The sequence below is a fragment of the Hyla sarda genome, chromosome 1 (assembly GCF_029499605.1).
Source record: "Hyla sarda isolate aHylSar1 chromosome 1, aHylSar1.hap1, whole genome shotgun sequence".
Classification (NCBI taxonomy): domain Eukaryota; kingdom Metazoa; phylum Chordata; class Amphibia; order Anura; family Hylidae; genus Hyla; species Hyla sarda.
The window spans coordinates 131,233,378-131,260,713 of record NC_079189.1 but is presented as its reverse complement, the minus strand read 5'-3'; the positions used below and the strand labels follow the sequence as shown (position 1 = coordinate 131,260,713).

Genomic DNA, 27,336 nt, shown 5'->3' with positions numbered 1-27,336 from the left:
GCACAAAAAAATTCCAAAGTCCAAAATAGCGCATTTTTGATCACTTTTCATACCACAAAAAAGTGAATAAAAAGTGATCAAAAAAGTCTGATCAGAACCAAAATGGTACCGCTAAAAACTTATCACAGATAACGGCACAAAAAATGAGCCCTCATAGCACCCTGAACACAGAAAAATAAAAAAGTTATAGGGCTCAGAAAATGACAATTTTAAACGTATAAATTTTCCTGCATGTATTTATGATTTTTTTCTGAAGTAATACAAAATCAAGCCTATACAAGTAGGGTATCATTTTAACCGTATGGACCTACAGAATAAAGATAAGGTATCATTTTTACCGAAAAATGTACTGCGTAGAAACGGAAGCCCCCAGTATTTACAAAATGGCATTTTTTCTTCAAGTTTGTCGCACAATGAATTTTTTTTCCGTTTCACCTTGGATTTTTCGGTAAAATGACTAATTTCACTGTAAAGTAGAATTGGTGGCGCAAAAAATAAGCCATAATACAGATTTTTAGGTGCAAAATTTAAAGGGTTATGATTTTTGAAGGGCAAGGAGGAAAAAACGAAAAAGCAAAAACGTGAAATCGCTCAGTCCTTAAGGGATTAAGCCCTTAAGGACTGAGCCCTTTTTCACCTTAACCCCTTAACGACACCAGACGTAAATGTACTTCCTGGTACTTAACGCACCAGGACGTACATTTATGTCCTATACATAACCGCGAGCATTGGAGCGATGCCGGTAATGGTGGACATTCACGATCGCGCGGATGTCTGTCATTAACCCCTCAGATGCCGTGATCAATACAGATCACGGCATCTGCAGCATTGCGGACACTAAAATGGATGATCGGATCGCCCGGTCGGTAGATAAATGTTCCGACTCTGCAGTTTTTTGTACTTCCGACTCCCCGACTCCTCTGTATTAATATGCGAATGTATTTATAAACACTTAAACAGTTGAATCCAAGAAGCTGTTCCATCAAGTTCTTCAAAGCTCTTCTAGCAGAGAGAGGTAGTTGGGCAGAAGCTGCTGCCTTCTCCTTTTTGGGTGCTGATCTGCTGCTGAAGATAGGGCAGTGAGAGGATCCAGGAAGGGGCATTTATTATAAAACATGATTTCCCTAGTAGAATCCCATAGTCATGTTTAAAGTTTAAGCTAACAATCGGAGTTTACACGTTTTTATAGCCTTAGCTGAATGACAGCAGTTTTTCCAATGGTTTACAGCTTCAGTCTTGAACTATTGACCCTCCATTCCCTTCACTTATACAAGTGTCTATTCCTGCAAAAAACATATTTACTTAATCCCTTATCAGTGAGAGGCTCGGTTACCCATGGGTTCCCTGTAACAGCAGAACACAACACTATGGAAAGTATAAGTATTGCCACTCCTAATTGTGCATTGCGTGCCATATAGTGAAGCACATGAAAAGCATGCTTCTTCATGGTCACTTAACGTGTTCGTTTTGCGTTTACGTGAGGCACTGCATGCATTGGTCTTTATTCTTACAGTAGAGAAGTCCTTAATTATAACTTTTTGTGAATTTAAACTTGCATTTTTTTTTTATTCCAATCTAAATTCGGACTCAGACTCCAGGTACCAAAATTTCGTCCAACTCCTCGACTCCACTGAACAGTATTAGCAATCGAATGATTGCTATAAATAGTCCCCTATGGGGACTATTAAAGTGTAAAAATAAAAGTTAAAAAAAGTTAAAAATAAAGTTAAAAAAAAATTGAAAAACTCCCTCCCCCACTAAAAACGTAAATTGTCCCATGATCCCTATTTCACCCCCAAAAAGTGTAAAAAAATATTTATATACATATTTGGTATCGCCGTGTGCGTAAATATCCCAAATATTAAAAGGTTGATACCGTACGGTGACCGGCGTGAATGTAAAAAAAAAATAAAATAAAAAGTCCAAAATAGCAGCTTTTTTTTTTATAACATTTTATTCCCCAGAAAATTAATAAAAAAATGTATTAAAAAAGTTTTATATCAGCAAATATGGTATCAATAAAAAGTACAGCTCCCGACACAAAAAAATTTGCCCTCATACCGCCGCTTATATGGAAAAATGAAAAAAAGTTCTAGGTCTTCAAAATAGGGGGATTTTAAACATACAAATTTGGTTTAACAGTTTGCGATTTTTTTTTAAGCGCAACAGTAATAGAAAAGTATGTTATTATGGGTATCATTTTAATCGTATTGACCCAAAGAATAAAGAACACTTCATTTTTACTGTAATTTGTACGGCGTGAAAACGAAACTAGGGATCGACCGATATCGTTTTTTTAGGGCCGATACCGATAATCGGTGCAGGTTAGGGCCGATAGCCGATAACTTATACGATATTCCGGTATAAGTTATCGGCTATTTAACCCCCTGCGACACCGCTGCAGATCATTGATTTAAAGCGGGCGCTTTAAATCAATGATCTGCAGTGGCTTTTGCGGGGCCATGGGCCGCCGCCGCCGCCGCCGCCACCACCACCCGCTTCTCTACCCTACCTGCCAGGGTGCTCCGGGCCATCCATCCATCGTTCCTGTAGTGTCCGGGGGCGTTCCGGGTGGAGGGTGGTCCGGTCCGGGCTGTCCTTCTCCCACGGTCTTCTTCTCCACTCCGGGCAGGCTCTGGCCTAGTACGCTGCATAGACGTCGCTGCGCAGTGACGCCCGTGCGCAGCGACGCACCTGACGTCACGGCGTAGCGGCGTCTATGCAGCATACTAGGCCAGAGCCTGCCCGGAGTGGAGAAGACGACCGTGGGAGAAGAAGGACAGCCCGGACCGGACCACCCTCCACCCGGAACGCCCCCGGACACTACATGAAGGAAGGATGGCCTGGACCACCCCCATTACGGGTAAGTTTAATTTTTTTATTCACTCGGAGGGTGGGGGAGGGGCCCGACCGGTATAGCGGTATGGGAAAAAAACCATATCGGTATACCGCCTAGCATCACGGTGGGGGGTGCGACGCGGTGCGGTGGGTCGGAGGTGCGGTGCGGCGGGTCGAGGGGGTGGTGGTCGCGGTGCGGTGGGGCATTATCGGCTTATCGGCAAGATAATTGCCGATACCGATAATGCCCAAAATCGTGATTATCGGCCATACCGATAATCGGCCGATCCCTAAACGAAACCTTCCAAAATGTGCAAAATTGCAGTTTTCTTTTCAATTTCCCCACACAAATACCGTATATACTCGAGTATAAGCCGACCCAAGTATAAGCCGAGACCCCTAATTTCAACCCAAAATCCCAGGAAAAAGTTATTGACTCGAGTATAAGCCTAGGGTGGGAAATACATCATCCCCCCTGTCATCATCCAGACCCGTCATTAACATCCTCATCATCATCACCGCCTGTCATCATCTAGACCCTCATCATCATCACCTGTCATCATCCCCTTGTCATCATCCCACACCCCCCCTTCATCATCCCCTTGTCGTCATCCCCACCCCCCTTCATCATCCCCTTGTAATCATCCCTCACCCCCCCTTCATCATCCCCACCCCCCTTCATCATCCCCTTGTAATCATCCCACCCCCCCCTTCATCATCCTCTTGTCATCATCCCACACCCCCCCTTCATCATCCTCTTGTAATCATCCGCCCTCAGTGGTCTTCAACCTGCGGACCTCCAGAGGTTTCAAAACTACAACTCCCAGCAAGCCCGAGCAGCCATCGGCTGTCCGGGCTTGCTGGGAGTTGTAGTTTTGAAACCTCCGGAGGTCCGCAGGTTGAAGACCACTGCGGCCTTCGACATCATCCAGCCCCCTCTCACCCCCTTTAGTTCTGTACAGTACTCGCTTCCGCTCGGCGCTGGTCCGGTGCTGCAGGACTGTCCGGTGGGGAGGTGGTCCGGTGGGATAGTGGTTCCGGGCTGCTATCTTCACTGGGGGCGCCTCTTCTCCGTGCTTCAGGACCAGAATAGAGGCGTTGCCTTGACGATGACGCAGAAGTACGTTGGCTATGAACGGAACTCTGCGTCGTTGTCAAGGCAACGTGACTATTCTGGGGCCGGGCCCTAAGCACTTAGAAGAGGCCTCCCCGGTGAAGATAGCAGCCCGGAACCACTATCCCACCGGACGACCTCCTCTCCGGACAGTCCTGCAGCACCGGACCAGCGCCGAGCGGAGGAGAGTAGTGTACAGAACTAAAGGGGGTGAGAGGGGGCTGGATGATGTCGAAGGCCGCCCGGGCTTGCTGGGAGTTGTAGTCTTGAAACCTCTGGAGGTCCGCAGGTTGAAGACCACTGCGGGTGGAGAGTTCACTCGAGTATAAGCCGAGGGGGGTGTTTTCAGCACGAAAAATCGTGCTGAAAAACTCGGCTTATACTCTAGTATATACGGTAGTATTTTTTTGGTTGCACCATACATTTTATGGTAAAGTGAGTGATGGCATTTCAACGGACAACTGGTCGTGCAAAAAACAAGCCCTCATACTAGTCTGTGGATGAAAATATAAAAGTTATGATTTTTTGAAGGCGAGGAGGAAAAACGAAAACGTAAAAATAAAATTGTCCGAGTCCTTAAAGGAGTACTCTGGTGCAGAGTACTCCTGCTCCGTCCTGCCCGGGCTGCAAGAAAAATGAAAATAAACCATCACTAACCTTCCTGGGTTCCCGCAGATAATCCTCCGGTCCATCATCTTCATACTTCCATGTGAACAAAGCGTCACATGGCGCTCAGTCTATCGCCGGCCACCGCGATATTCTGCCTCGGCCCATAATAGGCTGAGCGCCATGTGACGCTTCGCTCACACGGAAGTATGAAGAAGATGGACCGGAGGACCGATCAGCTATAGTGGTGCTCCGCAGGAACCCAGGAAGGTTAGTGATGGTTTATTTTCATTTTTTTTTGCAGCGCAGGCAGGACAAAGCAGGAGTACTCTGCACCAGAGGTTAAGGACTGAGCCCTTTTTTTCAATTCTGACCACTGCCACTTTATGCATTAATAACTCTGGGATGCTTTTACAGATTATTCTGATTCCAAGATAGTTTTTTCGTGACATATTCTACTTTAACATAGTAGTAAATTTTTGTTGTTACTTGTATCCTTTCTTGGTGAAAAATCCCAAAATTTCATGAAAATTTTCCTATTTTCACAAAATTTTCAAAATTGGAATTTTTCAGGGAACAGTTTTGAAGTGGATTTGAGGGGCCTTCATATTAGAAATACCCCATAAATTACCCCATTATAAAAACTGCACCCCTCAAAGTATTTAAAATTACATTTAGTAAGTGTGTTATCCCTTTAGGTGTTTCACAGGAATAGCAGCAAAGTGAAGGAGAAAATTCAAAATCTTAATTTTTTACACTCGCATGTTCTTGTAGACCCAGTTTTATTATTTTTACAAGGGGTAAAAGGAGAAAAATCCTCTCAAAATTTGTAACCCAATTTCTCTCGAGTAAGTAAATACCTCATATGTGTAAGTCAAGTGTTCGGCGGCAGTAAAGGGCTCAGAAGGGAAGGAGCGAAAGTGGGATTTTGGAGAGAGTTTTTCTGAAATGGTTTTTGGGGGGCATGTCACATTTAGGAATCCCCTATGGTGCCAGAACAGCAAAAAAAATAACCCACATGGCATACTATTTTGGAAACTACACCCCTCAAGGAACTTAACAAGGGGTACAGTGATCCTTAACACCCCACAGGTGTTTGGCGACTTTTCTTTAACAGTAGGATGTGTAAATGAAAAAAAATAATAATTTCACTAAATTGCTGTTTCCCCAAATTTTACATGTTTACAAGAGGTAATAGGAGAAAATGTCCCCCAAAATTTGTAACCCCATTTCTTCCGAGTATGATAATACCCCATTTGTGGAAGGTCAAGTGCACTACGGGCGCACTACAATGCTCAGAAGAGAAGGAGTCACATTTGGCTTTTGGAAAGCAAATTTTGTTGAAATGTTTTTTGGGGGCATGTCACATTTAGGAAGCCCCTATGGCAGTGTTTCCCAACCTTTTTCGGGTCGGGGTATATCTCGGAATTTTTTTTTCCGCAGGGCACCCCTACCAAGGTTGACGAGCAAAGAAAAGAAAAAAACATGAGTGACGGGGGGGGGGTTAGAGTGTGGACTTGGTGACGGTGGTGGTGGGGAGGTGCACATTGGACAGGGTTGAGAAGGGGTAACAGAGGGGTGGAAAGGGTACGGTACCTTAAGCAAGCCGGCCCACGCAGCTTGCAGTTCCACGGCAGGCACGGGAGTCTGGCGCAGATGCAGCTCGTTCCGCCCCAGGGCACCATTTTCGGCACCACTGCGCCACAAGGGAGAAGGTGCGCACGCAAGAAACCCACATGACAAACTATTTTGGAAACTACACCCCACAGGGAACGTAACAAGGGGTACAGTGAGTCTTAATACCCCACAGGTGTTTGACGACTTCATTAAAGTCGGATGTGTAAATGGGGAAAAAAAAAAATGTCACTAAAATGCATTTTTTTCCCCAAATTTTACATGTTTACAAGGGGTAATAGGAGAAAATGCCCCCCTAAATTTGTAACCCCACTTCTTCTGAGTATGGGAATACCCCATGTGTGGACCTCAAGTGCTCTGCTGGCACACTACAATACTCAGAAGAGAAGGAGAGCCATTGACCTTTTGGAGAGAGGATTTGGTTGGAATAGAAGTCTTGTGCATTTACAAAGCCCGCCGTGGTGCCAGAACAGTGGACCCCCCCCCCACCCTGACATGTGACCCCATTTTGGAAACTACACCCCTCACAGAATTTAATAAGGGATGCAGTAAGCATTTACATCCCACTGGCATTTTTGACATATCTTTGGAACAGTGGGCTGTTTCATTTTCACGGACCACTGTCCCAAAAATCTGTCAGACACCTGTTCGTAAATGCTCACTGTACCCATTATTACATTACGTGAGGGTGTAGTTTCCAAAATGGGGTCACATGTAGGGGGGGGGGGGGGTCCATTGTTCTGGCACTATGGGGGCTGTGTAAACACACGTGGCCTTCAATTCCGGACAAATTTTCTTTTCAAAAGCCCAATGGCGCTCCTTCTCTTCTGAGCATTATAGTTTGCCTGCAGAGCACTTTACATCCACATATGGGGTATGTTCTTACTCAGAAGTAATGGGGTTACAAATTTAGGGGGGGGGGGGCTTTTTTCCTATTTTCATCTTCATTTTCCCATCCAACTTTAATGAAAATTGGTCAAACACCTGTGGGGTGTTAAGGCTCATTATACCCCTTGTTATGTTCCGTGAGGGGTTTAGTTTCCAAAATGGGGTCATAAGTGGGTATTTTTTTTTGCATTTATGTCAGAACCGCTGTAAAATCAGCCACCCCTGTGCAAATCACCAATTTAGACCTCAAATGTACATGGTGCGCTCTCACTCCTGAGCCTTGTTGTGCGCCCGCAGAGCATTTTACGCAGGGTATTTTCGTACTCAGGAGAAATTGTGTTACAAATTTTGGGGGGGGGGGGGGGGGGTCTTTTTTTCCTTTTACCTAATGTGAAAATAAAAAGTATGGGGCAACACCAGCATGTTTGTGTAAATTTTTTTTACACTAACAGGCTGGTGTAGACCCCAACTTTTCCTTTTCATAAGGGTAAAAGGAGAAAAAGCCCCTCAAAATTTGTAACGCAATTGCTCCCGAGTACAGTAATACCCCATATGTGGCCCTAAACTGTTTCCTTGAAATACGACACGTCTCCGAACTGAGAGAGCGCCATGCGCATTTCAGGACTAGATTAGGGATTGCATAGGGGTGGACATTGGGAATCACTGGCGTAAAATACCCCTAACAGGGTGCCGCAAGCTGTTGCTAAACTCCCAGCATGCCTGGAGAGTCAGTGGCTGTCCAGAAATGCTGGGAGTTGTTGTTGTTTTGCAACAGCTGGAGGCTCTGGTTTGGAAACACTGCCGTACTATACATTTTTCATTTTTATTGGGGGGGACCGTGTAAGGGGTGTATATGTAGTGTTTTACCCTTAATTACGTGTTAGTGTAGTGTTTTTAGGGTGCATTCACACAGGTGCAGGTTTATGGTGAGTTTCCCGCTAGGAGTTTTCGCTGCGGCGGAAAATTTGCCACAGCTCAAACTTGAAGCAGGAAACTCGCTGTAAACCCGCCCCGTGTGAATGTACCCTGTACATTCACATTGGGGGGGGGGGGGACCTCAAGCTGGGAGTTGTACTTTTGCAACAGCTGGAGGCACATTGGTTGGAAAACCTTCAGTTAGGTTCTGTTGCCTAACTCAGTATTTTTCAACCAGTGTGCTTACAGCTGTTGCAAAACTACAACTCCCAGCATGTACTGATCGCCAAAGGGCACGTTGGAAAATTTTGTTATGCAACAGCTGGAGGTACGCAACTATAACTAGTTGTAGTTTTTCAAGATCTAGGGGGCCACAGTTTAGAGACCACTGCACAGTGATCTCCAAACTGTACCCCTCAATCTTGCAAAACTACAAATCCCAGCACGCCCAAACAGCTGTCTGGGCATGCTGGGAGTTGTAGTTTTGGAACATCTGGAGGGCTACAGTTTAGAGACCACTGTATCGTGGTCTCCAAACTGTAGCCCTCCAGATGTTGCTAGAAAACTACTTACCGGCTTCTGTAGTCTGTACCAGAGAGCCGCAAGTCATCGCCCGCCGCCGATCGCAGGTAAGGGACCTTCACCACCGCCAGTCACGCTACAGTTCCTCCATTCTGCCCGGATTACTGTCGGTGGGCAGAATGGGGGAATCGAACTTTAACCTCCCCGCCCCCGATCTGCTATTGGTCAGTCTTCTGACCATCCAATAGCAGGGATAGGGGGGGTGGCACCCCTGGCACCTAATTCCTATCCATTCAGGAGGACCGGGGCTGTCTTGGACAAGCCCAATCCCCCTTATTTTCCGGGTCACCGGAGAACCGTATGACCCGGAATCGCTGAAAATCGCCGGTCTTAATTGACTGGTGATTGCCGACATTGGGGGGGGGGCAGATGCACGGGATGCCTGCTGAGAGATATCAGCAGTCATTCCGGCCCCCGACTGTCTAGCGACGGGGACCGAAATTCCCACGGGCACACCCATACACCCTACGTCCTTAAGGATGCATATGCCCTGCATCCTGAAGAGGTTAAAATGCCCTATTCTGACCCCATTCTCATTTTGTAGTATACAGATCTGAATGAGGGCACATTTTTTTGTGCTGTGATCTGTCTTTTTCATCAGTATCACTTTTTGTTGTTCACCATACAAAATCATTAACATTATACATTTTAATAGTTTGGTCATTTACACACACGGTGATACCAAAGTTGTTTTTTTTTTTTCCTTTTACACTTTTTTGTAAAATGGGAAAAGGGTGTGATTGAAATTTCTATTGAGGGAGGGCTTATTCACTTTTAACGTATTTCAAATTTTTCATAAAAAAAATAACCAAAACACTTTATTTGATCATTTTATTTTCTGATGACACATTCCTCTAAGTTATACACACATACTTGTAAAATCTTCTAGTAGACTATGGTAGACATGATAAAACATTTGCATAAGCACTGATCTGGCCAACCAATCAGATTTCAGCTTTCATGTTTGAGGAATTTTTAAAAATGAAAGCTGGAATTTGATTGGTTGCTACGGGCCCATGCATTGTGCTCTTACTGACTGTGCAGGCACATTCATAAGAAATGGTAATAGTTGTACTGACTATGTTCTACTATATCTATTAGATGTGGTTGCTACTATTTATGATTGCTTGCTACTTCTTATGGAAAAAGCTACCTTATTTTGTATGCTGTAGGCTGGCTGAATATAAGCTAGTAAGTTTCTGTGGGACTATTCTGAATTTTACTGTTTTTGACTTAAAAGTCTATTGTACCAGGCAGTTAAACTTTTGTTAGCGGTGTGTGGAGTCAATGGCTGACAGTTACAAAGTTGTATATCTAACAAGCTATACATTTAGAATATTCACATAGTATAATCCATTTACAATTTTAATATTGCTAAAATCCTCACCTTGCCAGCGACACTCCGATCCTCTTTAAAAACGACACTGTCTTCATTTAAGGGTAAAACGTCACGCAAAGACTCAATTATTACTAGAAACAGGGGGAAAAAAAATCATTTATCGTTAAGGCTGTATTCACATATTGCAGTATAGCAACTAATTACCATGTACGGATTTTCAGTGAATGGTAAAAATTGAAGAATTCCATCATTGGCATAATCATGGAAAAATCTGCATGTGGTAATTAGTTGCAGTACCGCAAGATGTGAATACAGCTTAAGCAAAAGGTAAAAAGGTGTTAAAATGTGTACAATGAAGGTGTTGGGCAAGTATACTAGCGATATAAAGGTGCGCTGCTAGAGACCCCCCCCCCCCCCCCCCCTCCAGCTATCAGAAGATTGCTTGGCAATTGTTTTTTTATGTATTATACAGCGGTCCACTGATTTTAAACACCTATAGACCTCTAGGGGGAGAGGCAATATTTAACACAAATTTGCATTTGATAGAGCAGGTAAAATAATTAAAGATTTGTAATTTACTCTCTAACTGTAAAATAAAAAATGTAGGTCACTTTCATGGCCTTATAAATCTGGCCACTAGGGGTCGCCCTTCTGGTCCAGACCGCATTCAGTTTGCTCAAAAGCACAGATTTTTTCAGGAAGTGCAGTCTGGACATAGGCAGTGAATAGCACTCGCTCTCTACCTGTATATGAAACATGAAGAGCAAGTGCTATTCACTTCCTATGGCCAGAAAGCACTTCCTGAGTTTGGTCTCCTGCCAGGAGACCAATGTCTGTGCTTTTGAGCAGACGGAATGCAGTCTGAACCAGGAGGGAGACACCTAGTGGCCAGATTTAAAAGGCCGTGAAAGTGACAAAAAGACATTTTATTTTACACTAACACATAGTACATAACAAATCTTATTTTACATGCAGTATAAATAATTTTAATTTAAAGGGGTACTCCGCCCCTAGACATGTTATCCCGTGAATGTGACGTCTCGCCACTCCCCTCCATTTATGTCTATAGGAGGGTGTGTGTAGGGTGTGTATTAACCACCACGCCCCCTCCCATAGACATGAATGGAGGGGGCGTGGTATGATGTCATGATCACGGTAGCCCCAGGCTTCCGTGACCGTAATGCTGCAGTGCCTGCCCAGAGATCATGGGGGTCCCAGTGGCTGGACTCACTGCAATCATCCTTTGGATAGAGGATAACAAGTCTAGAGTCGCAGTACCTCTTTAATGGGTTCATTGTTTAACTTAATTATAAAAGATGAAAACTTTCAAAACTAAAAAAAATGTTATGCAAAGCAACTAAATAAGTAATTTCCTAAGTTCTTCTCTTTAGTAGACAATCCCCATGGCAAGCACATATATTTGACATGGCTCTTTGTCGTAACCAGAAATTTGGAGCCAAGTTCTGTATCCAGTCATATATAAATCAGGGACACCTTCAAAAGAAAAAAAGAAAAAAATAAATAAAATCATCTAGTTCTTGGCACAAAGAACATGACTCCTGCAAAGGGTGATATTACAGATGTCTGAATGCAGCCTATGAAGCTTAGACCCTTGCAAAACATGGAATGCTGGCGTGCATCACCGAACAATTAGGAAGCCGTGATGCAAATAAGGACTTTAGCACAAAATAAAGTCGCTACGTGGTACTCACATTGGCCTGTTCCAATTCATTATTGCAATCTATAATTAATACTTGCAGCTCTAAAAGGTACAAGTAAATTTAGAAGGCTTTTTAGGTAAAAGCTTACTAAAAGATTTCAGCTCTGTGTCCAGCTATTGTTGTAAGAGACTGCTCAATGTGTAATTATGGGGGAAGGGAGAAGGTCTAGTGTAAGGCAGGGACGCGGGGTTCCTGTCAGATAGCATTTACAAGCCCCATCAAACAACATGTGTGAAAAACAAATTAAATTGTATATCTAAACAGAGGTAGTGAAAGTTCACTTGGAAAGGTTCATCTTTCTCAGCACACTGTAGTTATTCAAACATATATTTCTGTTCAGAAGATTAAGGGCAGTGGTGTTTTTATAAATAAAAGATCCAGTAAGCTATTGCAAAAACATACCTTCCCACCTGTGCTTGTCATGTTTTTTTAAAACCACTGTTTAAATATCAAGTCTTAAAGGGAACTTGTCAGCTCCATTGGCGGTGCTGTGCTGTAGCAGCATGCCTCCTTCCTCGCTCACCTCATCCTGCATGACTGATACAGTAACCCCCCGACCTACGATGGCCCTGACATGATAAAATCGACATACGATGGCCTCTCAGAGGCCATCGCATGTTGATGTCAGCATCGACATACGATGCTTTTATATGTCGGGGCCATCGCATTAACTGCTATCCGACAGCGCAAAATGCTTAAGCTGCTGTCGGATAGCAGTTTAAGCATCCCTGGCAGGTTTGCTTACCTATTCCCGCTGCTCCGGGTCCACTTCGCGATCCTCCGGTGTCTTGCGCATCTTCTCCAGAGTCCGGGCCTTGCTTTCCGGCGTCGTTATTATGTCACTACGCACGCCGCGCCGGCGCAGCAGCGTAATAACGTCACGAGAAAGCGAGGCCCGGACCCTGCAGAAGATGCGCAAGACACCGGAGGATCGCGAAGAAGACACCGGAGCAGCGGGACAGCATCGGGAGCCCCTGGAACAGCAGCGGGAGCGGTGAGGACCTGGTGCGGAGCGACGGGGACAGGTGAGTACAGCTTCCTATACTTTACATTGCACGGATCCCTCAACATACGATGGATTCGACAAACGATGGGTCGTTTGGAACGAATTACCATCGTATGTTGAGGGACCACTGTATATAAGGCTTGGCTTCCCGTCCTGCTTTCTAACCAGTCCAGGTAGGAGGGGAAGGGAGGAGGCATACTGCTGTAAAAACTTAGCAGCACTAAATACCACATAAGGCTGAAAAAGGACTTTAAATGGTGCTGGTCATTGCTGGTGCCTAGTCACAAGGGAGTGGACCTGGCTGCTCCAATCATGCTCACCATGCCCACCTCCTGTCAGTCAAGGTTAACCGACAGCCTTAGTGCCAGTATGACTGGTGACACACAAAACAGGGCTTAAATGTGTAACGCTTGAAAAGTACATGTACTTGTAAGTAGATTTTCCAAATTAGCTGTCCAGTTTGTATGAGGGGGTCACACTATTTCTAGTCATTATATAACTTGCATATGGTACTTTTCTGAATGCAAATTTCTGCCATGGAGCCTTTTAAATTTTTATTTGTCTCTGGGATAGTGATGGTTCCCATACACTACACCCACTCAGAAGAGGGGATCCTGCTCCTCTGTGTCTCTACAGCAAACTCTCAGAAGCAGTACAGAAGACATTATATGTGAACCCAGCTTTGAGGTTAGATTTCAAATTCATTACAAGCTGCCTGAGGCTCTCAAAATGTCTGTACGCCTCTGCCCCTCTCCAGTCACTCCTTCCTGTCCACTCCATAGACTGCTACAAGAAACTAATCTGATCCCTCAGTGGGCAGATTTACTTAGTTTTTAAAGAATGAATAAGCAAATGAGCAAACAATATTTTGCTTTATTGCACTTATTAGAAAGCTACAGTTTCTAAAGCATAATTCCACTAATTTATTTACTTTTCCACACATTTCTACAGCTTTGGGTCTAGCGCTAAGTATGGTTTTCTATAAGACCAGCGGGAGGCTAGCTACGACAAACATGTATTTTAGCATTTGCTAGGACCAGTGGAAAACTGTCACACAGAAAAGGTATTTACACATTTGTAAATCATGTCTACACACAGATTACTATTGTGCATTAGGCTGCGCGCACACACACATATATATATTATATATAATATATATATATATATATATATATATATATATATATATATATATACACATACATACATATATATATATATATATATATATATATATATATATATATATATAAAAAAACTTTAAATTCCACGCATACAGTCACTGGCCACTTTATTGAGTACACATTCCTAGTGCCAGGCTGGACTCACATTTGCTTTCAGAACTAACTTCATTGTTCATGGCATATTTTCTACAAGGTACTCTATTGGATCTGGTTAAAGTCAAAGCTAATGGAGTCCAGTGAACTCCTTGCCATGTTCAAGAAACCAGTTTGAGATGATGTGATCTTTGTAACATGGTGCATTATCCTGCTGAAAGTAGCCATCACAAGATGGGTACTCTGTGGTCATAAAAGAATGGACAAAGTAACAATTTTCGGGTAGGCTGTCACATTAAAACAATGCTCCATTTTAGTGAGCCTGTGTGAATTGGATCGTCAGTTTCCTGTTCTTACTTGACAGGAGTGACACAATATGTGGTATTCTGCTGCTGTGGCCAATCTGCTTCAAGGTTTGACATGGTGTGCATACAGAGATGGTGTTTTGCATACTGTGGTTGTAACAAGTGGTTATTTGACTAAAGTGTTGTCTTTCTGTCATCTTGAACCAGTCTGTCTATTCTACTCTGACAGCAATAAGGCATTTGCTCTTTGGATATTTTCTTTTTCAGACCATTCTCAGTAACTGTAGAGGTTGTGCATGAAAATCCCAGATCAGCAGTTTCTAAAGTACTCAGATCAGCCAGTCTGCCACCAATAACATTGCTATGTTTAAAGTAATTAAATACCCTTTCTTCCTCATTTCGATATTCCATTTAAACTTCAGCAAATTGTCTTGACCACATCTTCATGGCTAAATGCATTGAGTTGCTACTATGTGATTGGCTGACTAGCTATTTGGGTTAAAAAGCAATTGAACGGGTGTACCTAATAAAGTGGACACCGAGTTTACTTTGTAGAACATCTAATTTTTTTTTTGAGTCTTTAAAAATTAGAAAATTATATGCCATCTGGTGATGGTATCAGAAAGACTAAACAAGAAACAAGTTAAGCTAGACAGGTAGCACTTGATTTTAGCCATAAAACTGCTTATAACAGCCAATTAGTGCTCATAATTTTGAAAGCAGTTTAAAAAAGGGGTTTTACAGTTTCATAACGAGCAGGGGAAACATTTAAGTAAAACTGACAGCCTGTTCCCCTGCACTAAACTCAATATACTGGGAAGTAGCATTAAAAACATTGGTCATTTAGTTTCATTGGTGTAGTAGTTTCAGAGTTATGCCGGTTTTGTAATCCATTACTATTGCACTGCTGTGCGCTATGGAGATGGAAAGCTAGCTTGCCAAGCTCTCCTGCCTCCTCAATATTTACCGCCTGGCCGGCCCCAGCTAATGTCTTTAGAGTGCTCACCCCTGCAGGCTAGTGAATACATGTGCATATTTATTACGGAGTAGGCCAGGCAGTGATTACTGAGGAGGCAGGGGAGCACGGTGAGGCAGCTCCCCACCTCCATTGTGAACAGCAGCACAATAGCAATGGATGAAAAAAAACTGCATAACTCTGCAACTACGAAACCTAAAGGAAGTGACCAATGGTTTTAATGCTGTTCACCAGCACTATAACCCGGTATATTTGGTTTAGTGCAGGTAAACAGCTTGTCAGCTTCCCTCACTAACACAGATCCTTTTGCAGTTTCCATGCATCCCCCTGCTGCTCACCGTTTGTTACTGTTTCTGAGGAGAATAATCTCAACCAGACCTACCTTACCAGAAATGTTCCTGAAGGTCAGGTAAGGAATTGTATTTCAGATTATTTTCTAAATGTATTGCTAATTCATACCTAATTGCTCAATAATGCTGGATACTGTTCCAAATGGCTTTAATTCAACATGGTCTGGCAGGCTAATGGATAATTCTTCCACTGCGGGTAACTCCTATATTAAAAAAAATAAAAATAAAAAAAGGAAAACATAATTTATTGTAATATGAAATATTTATTCATTGAGCTTTCATAATGCAACTGACCTAATACACTCATACAAAAAAAAAAAAAAAAAAATATTTAAAACTTGTGGTTAGCCACAGACTGCAAAGAAAACGATTTCAGCTACTGGATGATTATATTTATCAGGATAATCTTCAAGATTAGTGAGCTAAAGGTTTCTCGTGGATATTATGAACTTGGACAACTCAGACCTTATAATACTCAACTTCTGGTAGAAAATGTAAAGGTCAAATTCTTATTTGCAGCAAGTACAGGGACACAAATAAGACTAGAGGAATTAGCAGGCTCACAGTTCTGCTAATGTTCAGAAATGTCATCCTAACTTCTATTGGCATACGAACATCAGTTAATGCAAGGAAAAATGGTCTGCCCAAACCCATTAAAAACACACATTCTAACACTGCTTCAGGTCTACCAATACTGGACCAAGTGCAAAGTCATCAGAAAAACCATCCTGAAAGTGCCCACCAGTCCCAGAACTGCAGCTGTGGTTCAGCTTGCTTGTACTAGCCCATAACATCCATGAAGTAATAGGAATCTAAACTATATGACATTAAAGCCAGCTCCAAGATTTCCCTGGAATTCTACTAGCATCAATATTTTACTGATGTTCAGCTAACAGTTGTCCACAACTGATATGGGTAAACCGCAATGCAAGAACTATCTAGATCGTTGTTGCCCATGCCTCCCAGAGGATTCACACACAATATTCTAATGCATTTTTGAGACTTTTTTTATATAGTTAGAGGTTGCGTTATGGATCGGTAGATGTTACATTACAATCTTTGTTGTGTGTTTTGCTTTAATAATAAAACACGCTGAAGAACTTATCTATGGAACATTTATTATTGCTCTGGATTCTTTGCTGAAAACCGCAGGTAAGCTCCACTGAATTACAAAGGGGTTATTCCGAGTGCATATCCATTGGTCAATCCACGGAAGAAAGACTTTCATCAGCAGATATACTGCAATGGATAGGCCTAGGAAAAATCTGTACCAGGTGAAGGTAGTCTCACTGCGCAGTGAGGGAGGACGAGCTTCAATATTTCAAGAGAATGGACAATGATCATATGATGAGGGAGACCACCATTTCCATCGTTACATTTTATTGTAATCCTCCCCTTTGACAGGAGATTATGGCTAACCCTACACACAAACTGAACTGTGACCTGTCCTCCACCCACCAGCAGTGAGAAGGACACAATGGGGGAGATTTATCAAAACCTGTGCAAAGGAAAAGTTGCCCATAGCAACCAATCAGATCACTTCTTTCAATTTGCAGAGGCCTTGTTGAAAATGAAAGTAGCGATCTGATTGGTTGCTATGGGCAACTGGGCAACTTTCCCTCTGGACAGGTTTTGATAAATCTCCCCCAATATTTTTAAATTTCTGGGACAGATTTAAAGCATTACCATGGATTAAAAAAAAGCATCCCCATGGATAACATCGTATAGCACCTATATTATACAAATCTTTATTCAATTTATACGATAAAAAAATTTTTAATAAATAAAAAAAATAAAAAATAAAAAATCGACAACCCGTTCTGGCGCTGGCTTTGCACCTTCATCAGGTCCTTCTAGTTTTTCGTTAGCTGCAGTACTCAAACAAAGTAGCCATGAAAGCTTGCTCTATTCAAAACCATACTTTGCCATCTTCAGCCCATAGAAATGAATGGAGCAGCAGGGTACATGTCCAGTGACAATGCATTCAAATAGGGGAAAATGGAACAATATTCTCATGAATGGTGGGGGTACAACTGCTGGGATCCTCACTAATCTAATACCCATCACAGATGCTACAGACAGGCAAAGCCCCACTTTAGTTTAAAGAAGCACTCCGTTTTTTTTGCCCATATCATCACTGGCCTAACAGCGATATTTAGTTTATTCCAGCACAGCTGCAGTAATGCGTTTCATAACTTGGTCACGTTTGATTCTCCAAATCTTCCAGTACCTAATGGTTCCAACAAGACTTCCTGTGCACTACAGGATGACATCACCTAGATTACCAGATCCCTCCTACTAGCTCCCAGACCCCTTCCAGCTCCACCCGTTATCTCTATAGGATCAGGATGATATTATATCATAATATATATAGTAGTTATAGACCTCCCGAGGATCTGTTTTCGGTTTTTGCTGTGATTTTCCCCAAATCACGGCAAAAAAAATGGAAATTGTACTGCAATTGTGCAAACGTATAATTTTTACCATTGTTTTAGAAAATTTTTGTTTAAAAAATAAAAATCTTATTCAACAATAATTTAACATGTGAACGCAGCCAAAAACTTCACACCTTTATAAAATGCTTTCTTCATGTCAATATTTCTTTAGGGCATAAGAAAACAAAACTGCAGGAGAATCATAGTGTGAACTGACACCAACCCACTTGTGAGTCTACTAAGTTCTCCTGGGTGATCTCAAGCACTAGCAGGCTACTGAGATGACCAGTTGCAATTATCAAATTCCCCACCCAAAGCCAGATTCATGAGAAATGTAGGCAGCATTACAGAACCCACATATTTGTCCAATTCTAAACCAATATGGAGTTTATGTGCGATTGCGACTATGGAGATATATATTGCGATTTCAATATACAATAAGGAGATTTTTTTTATCACTTACCGTAAAATCTCTTTCTCGAAGGATCCATTGGGGGACACAGACCGTGGGTGTATGCTGCTGTCTCTAAGAGGCATGACACTATGGCAACAAAGAAGTCGGCTCCTCCCAGCAGGATATACCCGCCTCCAGGCCCTGAGGTAATCAGTTTTAGTACCAGAGCAATAGGAGAGGACCAACAGGTCAAGGAAAAAACATGAACTGTCCGAGAACCAGACGAAAATATATAACTGAACACACCCTCGGACAGAGAACCAAAGAGAAACCCAAAAGGGCGGGAGCTGTGTCCCCCAATGGATCCTGGGACGTACCAAAGCCGTCTCTTGGGTGGGCAGATAGTCAGGCAGACAGCTGTTTCACTGCCGCCTGCAGCAGTCTACGGCCCAGACTAGCATCAGCCGATGCAAAGGTATGAACCCGGTAGAACCTCGAGAAAGTGTGCAAAGACGACCAAGTAGCCGCCTTGCAAATCCGCGAGGCCGAGGCTTTGTTCTGGAGAGCCCAGGATGCCCCAACAGAAACTGGTAGAATGAGCCACAACCCTGAAGGGAGGAATCTTCCCCCTACAGCGATAGGCTTCCGAAATGGCAGACAGGATCCACTGAGAAGTGGTAGCCTTGGAAGCAGGTTGTCCCTTACGAAGACCTTCCGTAAGGCCGAAAAAGGAATCGCACTGAAGAAACGAAGGAGATAGAGAGGTAATACCTAACAGCCCAAACCACATCCAGTTTGTGGAGTAAATGCTCCCTAGAATGAGAAAGAGCGGGATAAAAGGACGAAAGAACAATGTCCTCATTGAGATAAAAGGCCGAAACAACCTTAGGCAAAAAGGAAGGATCTAGCCGGAAGACAACCTTGTCCTGGTGAAGCACCAGAAACTGAGAATGGCAGGAGAGAGCTGCCAATTCAGACAGACACTCTCCGAATGGAGGAGATAACAACAAAAAAAACGCCACTTTCCAAGAAAGGAGGCGCAGGGACACTTCCAAGGGGTTCAGAAGGTTCACCTTGGAGTACCCCCAGAACCAGATTCAAGTCCCAAGGGGGAGAAGGTGACCGATAAGGAGGGGCAGCATACACCACTCCTTGAAGGAAGGTCCGGACATGAGAATTAGAAGCCAGAGGACGCTGGAAAAGAAAGAATGAAAGGGCCGAAACCTGACCCTTAAGGGAACTGAGAGACAACCCCAGTTCCAATCCTGACTGCAAGAAAGAGAGAAGACGGGAAGCCGAAAAGGTAACAGGACACAAGACCTGAGCTTCACACCAACTAAAATAAGACCGCCAGGTACGGCGGTAAATTTTTGCCGAGGATGACTTGTGAGCCTTGAGCATGGTGCAAATGACTTGGGAAGAGAAACCGCGGCTCTCAAAACCGCGGTCTTGACCGCCACGCCGTCAAAGCAGAGACAGTAATAGGGGTGGCACAGGAGACCTGAGATAGGAGGTCTGGACGATCGGGAAGGCACAACGTTAAGTCGTTCAGGAGCCTGACCATGACGACACACCACGCTTGTCAGGTCCATGCTGGGCCACTAGAATGGCGGAAACGTCTTACAGAGTTTCCTCAAGACCCCGAAAAGAGAAGAAAGGGAGGAAACAAATAAGGTAGGGCAAAGCCCGACCACCAATAGACAAGGTAGGGCAAGGCTCGACCAAGAGAGAGGAACGCTTCGGTTGTGGCGGGTCAAGCAGAGGTCCACGCCTGGAGCACCCCAGGGGTTGCAGATCACTGCAAACACCCCTGGATGTAGGGACCAGTGCTTTGGACGACTGAGGACAGGCCGAGAAGATCACATCCCAGGGATGTCCAGACTGAAGATAACTGAGATGGCCGGAAACCTGAGTTCCGCCCAGGAGGGAAATTCCCAAGAAGCATGCGAATAAAGAATTGCCCTAGGCCCCAAAATGTTGAAGGGGAAAAAGTGTCTCGGGGGGCCAAGACCCCAGACAGGGCGGTCCCTGAAAACACCTCCCCAGTCTGACAGACTGGCAGGGATGGACAGGAAGGAACACCCCCGAAAAAAAAATGAGGGGGAAAACGAAGCCACCATAGAAGGGACCAACAAGACTGACTAGAGAGGATGATCTTACGGCCGAGAGACAATGGAGACCTGTCACACCGGAAGAAAATCACCAGTTGAGGTCGGTGATGAAACTGGGCAAATGGCATGGCCTCCACGGCCGCCGCCAATCGACCCAGGACATCCATGCAAAAGCGAATGGAAACTGGAGCAGGGAGCCGAAGGCATCAGACTCTTGAAAAGAGTTGGCGGAGTCGAAAGCGGGCAGAGACCGTATCGAACTGGAGCCCCAGGAGAGCAGTTGGGCTTGTCCCAAATGACCATCCAACCGAAGTGAGACAAGGTCTGGAGGTTGAGACTAAGATTCTCCAGGATCTGGGTCCTGGCTGGAGCTCAGATCAGGAGGTAGTCCAAATAAGGAATCACGGAAACTGTTGTCCGTAAAAAAGGCTATCACAGGCGCCAGGACTTTGGTAAGGGTCTGCGGAGAAGTGGCCAGACCGAAATGGATAGCCACAATAGAAAATGACCGTCCGGAACTGCAGATCGGAGGAACCGCTGATGACCGGGAAACAATGAGAAGTGGAGGCAGGCATCCTTGATGTCCACCGAGGAACAAAAACTCCCCTTGAACCATGGATGCCAGCACCAAATGGATAGACTCCATTCGGGATGGAAACGCAAGATGCTGGCTGAGATACTTGAGAACCAAGACTGGGCAAACAGAAACACCTTTCTTGGAGACCACAGAGAGGTTGGAATATACCTTGAAAACGTTCCCCTGAAGTTGCATGTCCAGGCATCCCGGAGGGTAAGAGGCAACCAACCACCCGAGAGAGGTCGGCAAGTGGGGGCGACCCTTCAGGCTGAGGAAGGCCTACAAGTGCCTGATGGGGCCGCCAAACGGCTGGAAAGGATATCCGATCTCCGGGAGGAATGGGATCAGAAAGAGGAGCCCTCTTCTCATGAAGGCACCTGGCTGGACCCTTTGTTGGTACCCTTTGTAGGTACCAAAGGTCTGCAGAACCGGAAGGAGAACTTACAACGGAAAGCGGTTCTGTGAGTCTTACCAGAGGTAATAAAGAACTCTTTTTCTGCCCGTTGCCTCACTTCCTGAAGGTGGCATCCGCATTCCAGGCTTAAAGCCACATGAAGGGACGGTGGCTACCAGGTAGCTAGTGGTAAAGGCCGCACAGTGGCTGCACATGGAAGCAGAACACAGAAAAATCTCCGGCTGCAGAGCATCGGAGAGCTAGATTAAATAAATCCTCCGGAGGGATCTTGAAGACTACCCTGGCGGAGTTGGAAGACCATACTAAAAGGGCCTTTGACACCCAGGCAGAAGCAAAAGCAGGAAAAAACTGCTGCCTCAAGGGCAGAGAATGCCAAAATATCCACCTTCATGTCTGCTGGATTCTTTAAGGCAGCCGCATCAGCCAACAGCCGGGTAGGCGCCTTAGAGAGGCGGGAGACAGCGGATCCACAGTTGGAGAGGAGGTCCACCGAGCAATGAGGTCCTTGGCGAAGGAATACCGCGCTTGAACCTTCTTCGTTTCCTGAAACTTCTTGTCAGGGTGATTTAAGGCGGACACCCACAAGGGGTAAAATTCTGATCAATCTTTTTTATTAAAGTTTTATCACATAAACAGAAAATTGCAAACAAGTTCTCAAACATAAGAACAACAATCCAGGTAAGCAGTTTACAGATTGTGTAATTAACAGTTTCATTGCAATATCTAGAATCAAAGGTGAGGACTAACCACACAGCAGAATACCTTTCCAATACCCATAGCGGCTATAGATTACCTTCTCCCGTCTAATCTTGATAGTAAGGAGACATAGTCCAACCCCTCCATATAGTAGAGACATTAGATAAAGAGAAACCTTCAGTACGGGAAATGCCAAGTTCATATTTACATGCAGTATTAATAGCCGAGATCACTTCTATATCAGGGGGAGAGGTGGATTTCTAGTGTCTCGTAATTACAAGTATTTTACATATAAGATGCCTGATCTCTACTGGAAGTTCCTGTACGCCTATGAGGAATAGTGTTAATTTAGGGGTTAAACCCTGTCATGCTGGACACAAATGTCGCAGTATACAATTCACTGCTAGCCAGTATTGCATCAAGCTTGGGCAAAACCATAGAATGTGGGAGATCGTACCCCTATGTCCACAGCTCCTCCAACATAAGGGTGAAACAGATGGGAACATAGCATGTAACCGAGTAGGGGATAGTACCAACACATTCTAGTCTTAATCGCTGCTTCTACCTGTGCTATAGAATGTAAGATTTTGAATATCCAGCTGGAGCTATGTCCACTGCCAGTTCTCTTGTCCACCTGGTAAAAGGATTAGCCCTAAAGGGTTAATTTTCTATCTCTAATAATTGGTATATTGGTTTAAGGCCCCTAGTGCGTAACGAAAATAGTTTAAGCAGCACCTCAATGAAGCACCACCTGGTACCCTCCATCGAATGAACAAAATGTCGAATTTGGAGATATCTATAGAAATCAGAGGAGGGCAGGTCGTATTAAGTACACAAAGTCGAGAATGAGTGCATGCATCCATCTATGAATAAGTGTGAGATCTTAGTAATTTCTTTAGCTATCCATGAATTGATATTAATGTCAGGTATCTTCATTGTTACAATCCCCAGTGGTGTGTCTCTAGGAAAGCCGAGTTGCATATGTATATCCCTCCCATGGAGTCTAGTCCAGCAAGAAAGGCCTTCCTTGGTAAGTGGGGATATTCCCGCATTGAGTTCAGCATTCCATAGTGGGAGAAATAATAGGGTCTTAGGGTGTGAGACTGCACTTAAGTGGCATTCAATTTGTGTCCATGGCATACTCGTCTGCTCTCCACAGAATGATTTAAATTCCGCTATCAAAGAAGCTGCATGGTATCTCTGAAGATCAGGGAAGTCCACACCTCCACTTCTTATCCCTCATCATTAAGCTGGAGAAAAGCCTAGGTCTCTTCGATCCCCATGTGTATCTATGAAGTATTGAGTGGGCCTGTTAAAAGAAGGAGTTAGGCAGATCAATAGGCAACATGCGATATAAATATAAAAGCTTAGGTAGCACCAGCATTTTAAAGGCCGCGATCCTCCCCAGCCAGGATACCTCAAATCTACCTAATTTAGTCAGTTCCTCTTGGAGGTGTTGTAGGAACGGAAAATAGTTATGTTTATATAATAGAGAAGATAAACTAGTGAGTTTAATGCCCAAATAAGATATCTCCTCTGTTTGCCAGTCTAGTCCATACCTGCTCGACAGTTGCGTATACTCCTCAGTGGAGACATGTATGGGAGGACTTGGGATTTTTGCATATTCAGTTTGTAATAGGACACCCTCCCAAACTCATTCAACAACTCCAAGGTTCTCGGTAGAGAATTTATGGGGTCTGACAGTGTGATGATATCATCCACATACAATAAAATCAAGTGGGAGTGTGCCCCCACCATTATACCCGGTACCCGCTCATCCTGTCTTAATGCCTGGGCTAATGGTTCCAAACATAGATCAAATATAAGAGGGGATAGGGGGCACCCTGCCATGTCCCATTTGAGATATCAAATGACTCCGACAGAGTTCCATTAGTGAAGACCCTAGCATTAGGAGATGTATAGAGAGTCCTAATAGCTGCTAATATGAGGCCCCGGAAACCCATTTTACCTAGCACCGAGAAGGCGAACGACCAGTTGATGCGGTCAAATGCCTTCTCGGCATCCAATGAGAGGAACAGGGTAGGAAGACCGCTATGTTCAACCACATGCAGGAGATTAAGTACCCTCCTAGTACTTTCATAGGCTTGTCTTTTTTGAACAAAGCCCACCTGGTCCGCCCCGACCAGGTGGGGAAGAATAGGGGCCAATCTGGAGGCTATCAACTTAGCGTAGATGTCTGTCCTTTAGTCTAGTGGCCAAAAGTTTCCCAGATCTGTTGTCAGAGGCATAACATGATTTGGTTTTCACCAACTTCTTGGTGTAGTCAGTCAGCAGGGCTTCCCTAAAGTCATTGCGTATATTCTTTAATTCCGCTGCCAATTGTGAAGACGGATTAAGTTTATTTTGTGTCTCTAGGTCCCGCTGTCTATGCAATAACTCGGTCAGGTGTTTAGTCTGTTGCTTTTTAAATACATGGCCTAATTTAATAAATGACCCACGAATAAATGCTTTATGAGCATTCCAGATTGTGGTTGAGGTAACCTCTGGGGTGACATTGAGGTCGAAATAGGAAATCAGGTCTCTCACCAACTCATCTCCATATTGATGCATCAAAAACATGTTACACCTCCAAAGATAAGTAGGTAGGGTAGAATCTTTTTCATGTAACTCCAAAAGGATTGGGGAATGGTCTGACCAAGTACGGTCTAGAATAGAGGTGGCTTTTAATCTAGAAAGGAGTGTGCGGTCTATTACAAAAAGGTCAAAGCGCGAGTATGTGTGATGCATTGGAGTGTAACACGTATAGTCGCGTTCAGACGCGTGCAAAATCCGCCAAGCATCAAAAATCTCCTCCCTATGGAATATGCTGGACAGAGACATAGGCAGGCGTCTACTGGTGGAGGACGTATCCAGCATCGGATCCAAGACCACGTTGAAATCCCCACATAGCAGCACATGTCCCAGTTTAACCTTGGCAATCAGTCTAAATAGCTTATTAAAAAATCTAATTTGACCTGAGTTAGGTGCATACACAGACGACAGTATAGATCACTGAGTACACCACATCAGGCACATCCGTGCGGTCCTCTGAGTCGGAGGCCAAATCAGAAACCTCATCCACAAGTTCTTCAGGTGAATGGGAACGAGGTGAGGCAGCCCTGGAAGAGGTCGGGCACGATGAAAGGAAACTTCTGGACCACATCCGAAGTTCCTGGGTCCTTTAGCTGGAAGGTGTCTCTTATGGCCGCAACCAATGAGTACACCACATTAGGCCCATCCGTGCGGTCCTCCGAGTCGGAGGCCAAATCAGAAACTTCTTCCACAATCTCTCCAGGTGAATGGGAGCGTGTGAGGTGGCCCTGGAAGAGAAAGAGCGAGAGCGAGCGAGCGCGCGAGCGAGCGAGCGAGCGAGAGCGCGAGAGAGAGCGAGACTGACCTGGTACACGGGTCTGGAGAGCCAGAGCGGCGAGCCTGGGAGCATTCTCTAGAGGATCGACACTTGCTACAGGTCGGAGTAACGAGGCGATGCCTGTGAGGGGAGCACCCGTGCCTGCCAGAAGACTCAGGGGATGAGTCAGATGACACACCCCTATGATGCTGCGAGAGCGTCAGAATAGGGGGAGAGTGGGACCCTCTGGAGGGCCGGTGTAGGGAGGGCCTCTCCAAAGCAGTCACCACATAAACGGGAGACCTGAGCCAAGTCGGATATAGGGAGGGAACCCAGGCTGGAGGGGCAGCCGAACTCGGGAAGAACAACCGGGAAGAGTAGCAGGGGGGTCTGGGGGAGCAGGCAGAACAAATGGTTCAGCAGAACCAGACAGTTTAAAGTTACAGTATTGACAGAGTAAAGGAGTGGCTAACACTCCAGTTAACTGTTTAGAGAGAGGCCGTTCTGGGCCTCTTTCACCCAAGACTGTGTTCCATTTTACTGCTGATACAGTCTGCTTATCTTACTGTTTTACATGCCTTGAGATTCCCCATAGACCACAATGGGCCTATTTAAAAAATAAACCACAAAAATGTAACACTCTGTCCCACCGCCGGAACTCGAACCCGTGGTGGTCTGCGGGCTGTCAAAGAGGAGAAATGCCAGCCAATAGCAAGTGAGGGGCGTGTTAGGAGCAGGGGGCACCGCTGATAGGCCCATGCCACAGTGCCAAATGGTGTACAGTTCACGCCCAGAGAAGACTCGGCGGCCCTGGGTGGGCGGAGCTAAAGCGCATCGGGCTGCCGAAGCATTAACAAGAAGTCTGTAATGGTGCCCGCTCCTTGCCCCGAGTGCACTTGCGAATGTATGTGCGCTTGCGGGGAACTGAGCGGACTAGACTCTTAGAACGCCCGCATAGAGAACGCCGCGGCTGTCAGCCGCTTCAATGTAAAAAACACACACAGACGTTCCACACTCACACACACAGTATATATGAATAAAGTGTAGAGAGTTGTGCCCCATCCAAACTGCCACTGCTCCCCTCAGTAATAAAGGACCCCAGGCCAGCCCCATTAGACCCATGAGAAAAGTGGGCCAAAAACTGAGGGTCTCCAGCTGTTTCAAATCTGCACCTAAGGAGAAAGGGAAATATACTCCCCTCAGTCAGAAGAACTTACCTCATGAAGTCTTCAGCCAGCTTTATCACCTGCATCATGCAGGGCTACCACGTGCGAGCAAGGCGAGCAAGGAAATAGGGTGACCCGGACCCATTAGGTACAACCCCAGGCACTGACCGTTGGCGAGAGGGGGTGAACAGCGCATATACGCAATGTCTGTGCCCCCTTACTCACAATGGGGAAACAGTGAGCCGCAGTTCCTGAGTCCCCACCTGAAAACATGAAAGAAAAAGGAATAAAAAACTAACACATTCCCTAACTAGGAAAATAATAAAACATAAGACCTGGTTTGGAGAAATCCAAACCATGTCCACCTCCTTCAGACACTAAGCTTAAACTGATTACCTCAGGGCCTGGAGGCGGGTATATTCTGATGGGAGGAGCCGACTTTGTTGCCATAGTGTCATAACTTCTAGAGACAGCAGCATACACCCATGGTCTGTGTCCCCCAATGGAGCCGATAGAGAAATAATAATTAAAGATGCACCGAAAGGGAAACTTCGGGCCGAAACCGAAAATTTAGGCTGTGCTTGGCCGAAAACCGAAACCAAAAATGCATTGACGTGCCCACTTTTTTTCAATATAGTTTC

At 44.7% G+C, this 27,336-nt stretch overlaps 1 protein-coding gene across 2 annotated transcripts in view; it reads right to left on the bottom strand.

Annotated features, from left to right (window-relative positions):
• Positions 1–27,336, bottom strand: part of NAF1 (nuclear assembly factor 1 ribonucleoprotein) — a 128,799-nt gene that overhangs the window by 82,598 nt on the left and 18,865 nt on the right. For both annotated transcript variants that reach the window (XM_056561479.1, XM_056561487.1), the window contains exons 4-5: positions 15,662–15,755; positions 9,966–10,048 (exon numbers count right to left, since the gene is read on the bottom strand). In XM_056561479.1, coding sequence (XP_056417454.1) covers positions 9,966–10,048; positions 15,662–15,755 — 177 coding nt within the window. The remainder of the gene's footprint in view (positions 1–9,965; positions 10,049–15,661; positions 15,756–27,336) is intronic.